The 8,385-nt window shown below is 45.5% G+C and overlaps 1 protein-coding gene across 1 annotated transcript; it reads right to left on the reverse strand.

Annotated features, from left to right (window-relative positions):
- Window positions 1–2,039: 2,039 nt before the first annotated feature.
- VSTM5 (V-set and transmembrane domain containing 5) lies at window positions 2,040–8,139 on the reverse strand. Its single transcript, XM_005858912.2, has 4 exons — window positions 8,061–8,139; window positions 3,695–4,051; window positions 3,456–3,596; window positions 2,040–3,326 (listed from the first exon to the last, which is right to left on the reverse strand). Exons 1-4 carry the CDS (start codon window positions 8,137–8,139, stop codon window positions 3,283–3,285), a joined length of 621 nt encoding a protein of 206 aa, XP_005858974.1. The 3' UTR covers window positions 2,040–3,282.
- Between the last annotated feature and the right edge of the window lie 246 nt (window positions 8,140–8,385).

Below are 8,385 nucleotides of genomic sequence, written 5' to 3' on the forward strand. Positions count from 1 at the left end.
TTTATTTATTTATTTATTTAATATATTTTTATTGATTTCAGAGAGGAAAGGAGAATGAGAGACAGAAACATCAATGATGAGACAGAATCACTGATCAGCTGCCTCCTGCATGCTCCACACTGTTCTTTAAGGACACCTTTTTGGTTTCTTAGATCACAATCTCTGAGGGGACATTCTGTTGACAAAGCATGTATGTTCTGTCGAGTGTCCTAGGCACCGCTGAATGAGGTGGTACAGTGGTCACATCCATTTTAGCCCTTTTCAGGAGCAGAAAGAACTCCATTGAGTTTAGATTTATAATCTGGAAGCAAAAACTTCAAATAGAAGGAAGAATGATGGTAATAATAAAGTGTTTTTCTGAACTGCTAAAGAATGTTTACTGTTAGAAACCATGTGATCCATTCTATTGTCATCTTAGGTTGCACGAAATAAGCCAGTCAGAGAAAGACAAATATCAGATATCATTTATATGTGGAATCTAATGGACAAAATAAACTGACAAACAAAATAGGTCCAGAGACATAGAAGCATGGAACAGACTGACCGATCTCAGAGGGGAGGGGATGGGAGGGGCTGTAAGAGATTAACCAAAGAACATACATGCTTATATGCATAACCCAGACAATAATGTGGTGACACTATCTTTTTAAAAAATGAATGACAGGCTGCCTGCTTCAAATCATGCAGTATATAGTTGGGGAGAAGGCAAAGCTGAAACAAGATTGGCCATGAGTTGACAATTTTATTGAAGCTGGGTAATTGGTACATGGGAAGTCATTAGAACTTTTCATTTTTGTGCATGTTTGAAATTTTTATAATAAAAGGTTTTTAAGTCTCTCCTCAGAAACAAGTAAACGAAAACAAATAAATAGAAATGTGCCAGACCCATGACCTTGACTGAGGGGTTTGCTTATGCCCGCAGCTGTGGGACCCTGGCCCTGGGGCCTCTCTCCGCGACAGTAGTCACACACAAAGGAGCAGAACTTCATTTTCAGGTTTTATTTCATTCTTTGAAACACCTTCACAGTTTGAAACATAATAACTTTTAGCTTAACATTTACAGTGGCTAACTTCTCTGATGTTAATATTTTCCTGTCTCGAAAAACAGACAAAAACCTCAGGCTCTAGAATCAAAACTTTCCACAGGAATGTTCAGGATGGAGGGAGCTTTAAAAGTGCAAAATAAAGAAATGGAAAGAAGAGGCAAAACCTTTCATGACATATTTGGGGGGCAATTTAATGGACACCTGGGTTTGCCCCTGAGGCCTCTCACTGGGCATTCTTTCCCATTTCTCCTTTTATGAAGATTTCCACCCCTGACGTCTGACAAGCTGAGAGGCAGAGTTCTGAAAAGCAGGTGGTAAAAGAGGACTCAGACTCCAGCAGCTACTGGATCCAAACCGGTTTCCCGCGGATGAGCGCAGTGTGTGAAAGGAGAAAGACATAAGCAGGTCCTAGACACCCCGTTCTCCTCCCCATGCCTTTCCAGGGCACTGGAGACTGGCACAAGGAACCTGTCCCGGCACAGGCCTGGCTCCTGGGCTGCCCAGGGAAAGGGCACAGGGATGCACGTTCACACGTGTGTGTGCAGGAGGTGGCCTGAGGTGGGAACTTCTGTCAAGAGCTAGTGCTACAAATCACTTGTGCAGACCAATTACTCCCTTGCCTTTTGAGTCAGGTAGTGCCTTCGGAGCCCTTCTCTAGATCTCTGGTAGCTCCTGTCTGAATATTGCTAAAGATTTCTTCCTGCAAGCCTGGATTTATTACTCAAGGAAAGATGACATACTAACTTCTGCCGACAACTCCTTATTCTGCCACATGGGAAGTAGAAAAGATGTGGATGTTAAGGACATGAAGTGGGGGATGAGAGAAGGGAATATTCTTTGTCTCTCTCTCTTTTTTTTTTTTTTTTTTTTTTTAGCTTAAGAGGAAGGGAGAGGGAGAGAGACAGAGATAGGAACATCGATGAGAGAGCACCAACATTGATTGGCTGCCTCCTGCATGCCCCCTGATGGGGATCAAGCCTGCAACCTGGACATGTGCCCCAACTGGAAATTGAACTAGTGATCCCTTGGTGCATGGGACAATGCTCAACCAACTGGGCTGCACCAGCCAGGCAGAAGGGAATATTCTTACTCTGCTTTGCATGGGCGAATTTGCAGCTAAAGACTGGGGACTCAGCTAATAGCTTCAGCCTCCACCAATAATTGAGATGGCACCTTTGGTCTGTAGCTAAGAATACTGGAGAGAAAAGATAATGGAAAATAAATGCAGTCATGATTTAGAGCTTGCCAAATGGAAGTGGGGGTGGAGAAACTTTCAGGTAAACATGCTCACCAACACTTGAGAGAATAAGGCCAAAGCCAGCTGAGATCCAGCCCCTAATTTCACAGGGAGCCCAACACTCCAGAGCATTTCATCAGTTTCCAGTACTCAGTATAGTGCTGGTTGCTTTCAGATCACTGAAGAATCCTCATGCTGACTTCCTATTGTACCACCCGTTACGCAGGCCCAGCTTTCACACAGCCGGGCAAGGAGGCCCCTGCAGGCCAGATGCTGCCCACGGTGAAAACTGTGCTCCTCACACCGGCTGAAGCTGGGGCCACAGGAGGGAAAATTCATTAACGTTGGACCAAGACAGGAAAAGAAAGATAATTTTCTGTTTCCTTGTTCTCAATGCTGGTCCCTCAAGAACAAATTAAACTCTCTTCCCTGAAGTTCCAGGCCATGGGGGTGCTCGCCCTTCTCTGAGCAACTCCCTAAAGCACAGCAGCACCCTTTGGTCTTGTCCGACCTCTGTCTTGGGCAGCAGATGGTCTAAATGCCTCACGTTTTCTCACAACAGCCCCACAGCAGAGGGTTGGACTGGAGGGCAGAGCAGGCAGGAGCACAGACAGCCTGCTGGCTGCACACCTGACCTCGAGTACTCTGGCCTCCAGCAGGGGGACGCCTCCAATGGCTATATTCTGGGCCGAGCAGAGCACAGTGAGCAAGCAGCCAGTGCCTGCCCTACGCCATTGCCCGCGGATTAGCACAGCTCTGGGCTGCAGCCACGCAAAGCACTCTTCTCCTTGACTTTCATGCACGTGCAAGAACTGACTTGGTCCAATCCAGAGTCCTCAACTCCATGCAGTCCACTCTGTCCACGGCCGGCAGGCCCATCAGGAATGGGCGGCTGTGGCAGGACAACAGGAGGCTCTTAGCATGGATCGGTATGTTTGCTCCTTCCACTGGAAAATAGTTTTCCTCTTGAGGTAGGAATGTCATTGGGCTCAGCTTTGGCTAACACTCAACATCCTGTAGCTCAATCTCCTCAGTTGTGCTCTCTGCAAAGCAAAAGACAAGTCCATGAGTTGCAAATCAGCCATAAGGTGGTTTTTGGTGAGAACCAGCTAACGTGGGCTACTTCCGGCCATGAAAGCATGAGCTGATTATCACAAGGCCCCGAGAATTACCTTTGAGCTTGTGTCTTCTCTTCCTCTGGAATTTATATGCACATTTATTGCAAACCCACATGAGGCTAATTAACACTGCGGCCACAGCAGCGAGAAAAGCAAGGAAGACAGCGACAAAGTGGAGGTCTTCGTAGAGGATCTCTGTGGGGTGGGGGACGGGGAAGAGGAGGGGGAAGATAAGTCTTTTTTAATGTCATGAAGTCGGCCTCCCACGCACAGGGCCCCTGGAGCCGTCTTACCTGACACATGCAGCACGATGGTGCCAAACTGGCTGCTCCCCAGGCGCTCGGTCACCGTGATGACATAGTAGCCGGAATCCCTCACGCCCACACTGAACAGCTGGATGGAGCCATTGTCAAAGGTGCAGACTCTATCCTTGTGGCTCTGGGAGATGTTGGCCTGAGTCCCTGGCTTCCACTCCACGATCCTCTGCACCCCCCAGGTGGATGTATACTTCCATTCGATGGTGGGGATGCCATGGCAGGAGTATTCCACGGAGAGCAGGATGTCTTCCTCCACCGTGGCATTGATGGCAGACTGGGGAATGTACAGTGACACGCCCTGACCTGCAGGATGGAGTGCTAGATGTGGGGCAACTTATATGGACTTACAGTGGCGTGAACTTCTATAATTCATTGATTTATTTATCAAATATCTATTGAGTGCCTATGACATGCCAAGCTCTCTCTTAAGTTCTGGTGTTAATGCTACAATGGTGAATGTTATAGACTGAATGTTTATATCCCCCCAAATATCTATATTGAAACACTCATCCCCAATATGGTTGTATTTGGAGTTGGGGCCTCAAAGGAAGTAATTAAGGTTAAATGAGGTCATAAGGGTATGGCTCTGACCCAATAGGATTAAGGTCTTTATAAAAGGAGACACTAGAGCAGTGGTTCTCAACCTTCCTAATGCCGAGACCCTTTAATACAGTTCCTCATGTTGTGGTGACCCCCAATTTCATTGTTACAAATTGAACATAATTAAAGCATAGTGATTAATCACAAAAACAATATGTAATTATATATGTGTTTTCCGATGGTTTTAGGCGACCCCTGTGAAAGGGTCGTTCGACCCCCAAAGGGGTCGCGACCCACAGGTTGAGAATCGCTGCACTAGAGCGTTCATACCCTCTCCCTGCAGGGGCACACATGGAGGAAAGACCATGTGAAAACACGGCAGGCAGGCAGCTGTCTATATGCCAGGAAGAGAGATCTTACCAGGAACCAAACCCTGTCAGCACCTTGATCTTTCCAGCTTCCAGAATTGTGAGGAAATAAATTTCTGTTGTTTAAGTCCTCCAGTTTGTGTGTTTTGTTCTGGCAGCCTGAGCTGACAGACAGTGAACAAGACACAAGGTTACTGTCTACTGCTCCCCGGAGCTTTCATTCCGTAAGGGGGATGTACAAGGGCTGAATGAACCAACGAGATCATCCTAGAGAATGACAAGTGCTTTAAGGATGGTGAAACAGGGCATGGTGGCCAGTGGGGATGGCGTGGTACACACCCTTACATAGAGTGGTCACGGAGGTTCTCGCTGAGCAAAGAGCTTTTGATTGAGACCTAATGGAGGAAAAGGAGGCAGCCAGATAAAGGCACAGGGGAAGTACATTTCAGGCAGAGGGAACAACTACAAAGGCTATGAGGTGAGAGTGGGCATTGCTGTGTTTGAGGGACAGGCATAGGCCAGTAGGCTAGAACACAGAAAGCCCTGGGTAGAGCTTACGAGACAAGGTTGGAGACATGGGCAGGACCCATGAGATCAAGGTCAGGGGTAAAGTTTTTTACTCATGGGCGATGGGAGGCCATAGAAGAATTAATTGGGAGGGTGACATTCTCTATTAATCTTAAGAATGTCTGCTGTGGAAAATGATCTGGGGGTGAAGGGACCAGAATAGAAGCAGGAAGAGCAGTCAGGTGGCTGTGCACAGGACTGGATAAGAGATGGAGATGTAGCCTTGGAGAGTGAAGAGTGGTCTGATTTAGGAAATTTGGAAGATTGGGGGACATGCTGGTGAACTAGATGTGGGGGTGGGTGAGGCAAAGAAGCATCAAGCCAAGATTTCTGCATGAAATGGGTATATTGATAGTAGTGTCATTGGCTAAGGTTATGTATATGTTGTTATACTGTATTAAGTAGGTACCTGGCACAGGCCCTATGCTAACTGCTTTACACACATTCTCTCAGCCTCATGCAACCTATTGTGATTCTATCAAGGATTTGCATGTAAGAAACCTAAGCTCCACAGGACTAGCTTGTCCAAGTTCACTCTGCAAGGCTGAGATTCACACAAGGGCTGCCGACTCCAAAACCGACATATTTATCTTGTATGCTCAAATCGAAGGTCAGTAGTTGGAGGTAGATGGCCTAGAATGTGACAAATGCCCCCATGCTGAGAGGAGAGGTCAGGGCTGGCTGGAGACCACAGAATGAATAGGGCAGGATTCAAGCTTGGAGGCCATCCCTTGGTTTCCACCTCCACTTTCTGTTTAGACCTCTCACTCTTTGGGTGCCCAGTTGCCCTGGGGCCCCTGCTGTGGCTCTAGGTCACCACTCCTGTTACTTTTCCAGGCCTTTCTCATTGTCATCTCCCATTCCCAACATATCACATTTGTGCTGCTCTCCTAAGACCTGGCTAGGTGACTGATAAATTCCATGCTGAAAAACTGGGAATAATGGCTTTCAAGTGTTATAGCTCAGTCCGCAGGCCGACGCTCTATCCACTGAGCCAAACCGGTTTCGGCTCCAACTCTATTTTAAAAAATGTTAAGCTCACAGAAAGGTTGAAAGACAAGCGCAATCCATATCTATATACCTTCTCCTAGACTCACCAATTATTAACATTTTGCTACATTTGCTTTCTCTCTCTTTTTCTCGGGAAGAAAACAGGGGCCAAATTCCAGGACAGCCCGTGGAGGGCAGGAATTATGTGTTTTCGTCATCTCTGTTGGCCCCCTGAACCCAGCATAACATCTAACATAGTTATTGATCAATAAATGTTAGCTGAGGAAATGAGTAAGTGAATGACCAAATATTTACAGAAGCAAGAAGAAGGATGAGCCATTGCTGATAGGACTGTTGCTGCTTCAGTAGTTTAAAAATTAGGCACATCTGGCCCTGGCCAGGTAACTCAGTTGGTTAGAGGGTCGTCCTGATATGCCAAGATTGCTGGTTTGATCTCAGGTCGGGGCACATACAAGAATCAACCAATGAATGCATAAATAAGTGGATTAACAAATTGATGTCTGCCTGTCTGTCTCTCTCCTCTCTCTCTCCTCTCTCTCTCCATCTCTCTCTCTCTAAAGTCAATCAATCAATCAATAAAAAATTAGGTACATCTAAAAGCTAACAAACATAAGAAAGAACTACAGTCAAGGGTTTTCTATGCCAGTTACTATATTATTTACTTACTAGTGGCCCAGTGCACAAATTCATGCACATTGAAAGGAAATTAATTAGAAGAAATATTTTAATATTGCTATTCGCCCTTTCTCTATAATAGAAGTGCCAACCACATTCACAATTGACAATGACAGATCGAAACACACACGTGCGATTGGCACCAGTGAGAGCTTTATATGTATCACGCATGTGCAAGTCAACTTAGCCTTTTATAGATATAGAACAAACTTGCTTAATTAGACCTGATTTCTGATGTAGCTAAACTTTTTCAAGCCTAGTGAAGCACCCCAACATCTCTTTCAGGTAATTATCAGCAACACAGCAGTAAATATCAACACGAAGCAAATTATTATTGTAGATCACACAGGGAGAACAAAGGGTATTTAACTGCCGCAGTGTTTGACTATATTCTGCACAGTGAGAAAACCTGAAGTCATTTTCAAGGTCCACCATTTCTTCTTTTCAGTTGGGTCAAGTTTCGAAGCTTTCTAAATCTCCATTTTCTGGCTAATGAAAAGAAAATAGGATTCCACCAAGTCTCCTATCTACCTACTCCAGGACTTCTGTGAGGATCAAATGAGATGAGGCATGGGAAAATGCTTCACAGACATTTGGTTAAAGTGTGAAATGTTTGCACCTGGCTATAAAGCAAGTGGTGTTCCTGGGCTGAAGAAACTGCAAGGAGGCTAGTCATCGCTAGGGAGAGGAAGCCAGGCGTTGCTCCGTGATGTCATTACCCAGCACCCACAGCCACCATTTCAGGGCTGGGCTGGGCTGTGGGCCGCACTTTGCACCATGGGGTCTTGGCAGCGTTTTGGTGGGGTGTCACTCCGGGGTGGTGGCAGGGCCTGTGTCCCACTTGGGGGAAGCCGAGTGTTGGTTTGTCGGTGCCAGGTCCGTGGTGCCAGCCACTGTGCGTCACAGCAGCTCCTGCGTTGAGCACCTGCCCCCTGCTGGTCAGTGTGCGTCATAGCAACTGGTCAGATTGTCAGACACTTAGCATATTAGCCTTTTACATATAGATTATGTGCTTTACTATCTCTTTTTTTACATGCAAGTCAGCAACATGCCCACATAGCTAGGAAATGGCAAAGGTGAGATTTGAATGCAGTTTCTGTATGATCCAAAATCCATCTTTTTCCCACTCTACTTGGTGACTGACTATCATTTATCTATCTATATTTTCTGATTTCTCTTACCACAAATAGGAGCATTTGGAACAGTGATTACTGTAAGATCTGAAGAACCATATTTAGAACTAGTGACAATCTGCATCATCATGTATATGTATCCCATATATGTCCTAGGTCAGTGATGACGAACCTTTTGAGCTCGGCGTGTCAGCATTTTGAAAAACCCTAACTTAACTCTGGTGCCGTGTCACATACAGAAATTTTTTGATATTTGCAACCATAGTAAAACAAAGATTTATATTTTTGATATTTATTTTATATATTTAAATGCCATTTAACAAAGAAAAATCAACCAAAAAAATGAGTTCATGTGTCACCTCTGACACACGTG

The sequence above is a fragment of the Myotis brandtii genome, unplaced genomic scaffold (assembly GCF_000412655.1).
Source record: "Myotis brandtii unplaced genomic scaffold, ASM41265v1 scaffold1229, whole genome shotgun sequence".
Lineage (NCBI taxonomy): Eukaryota > Metazoa > Chordata > Mammalia > Chiroptera > Vespertilionidae > Myotis > Myotis brandtii.

Bases quoted from the DNA above. Each gene is read 5' to 3' on its own strand.
- VSTM5 (XM_005858912.2), bottom strand. From the start codon at position 8,139: ATGATGCAGATTGTCACTAGTTCTAAATATGGTTCTTCAGATCTTACA. The intron at 4,052-8,060 runs GTAAGAGAAATC...AGTCCATATAAG, and splicing joins TCCAAATGCTCCTATTTGTG to TTGCCCCACATCTAGCACTC. The intron at 3,597-3,694 runs GTAAGACGGCTC...CCCACCCCACAG, and splicing joins CATCGTGCTGCATGTGTCAG to AGATCCTCTACGAAGACCTC.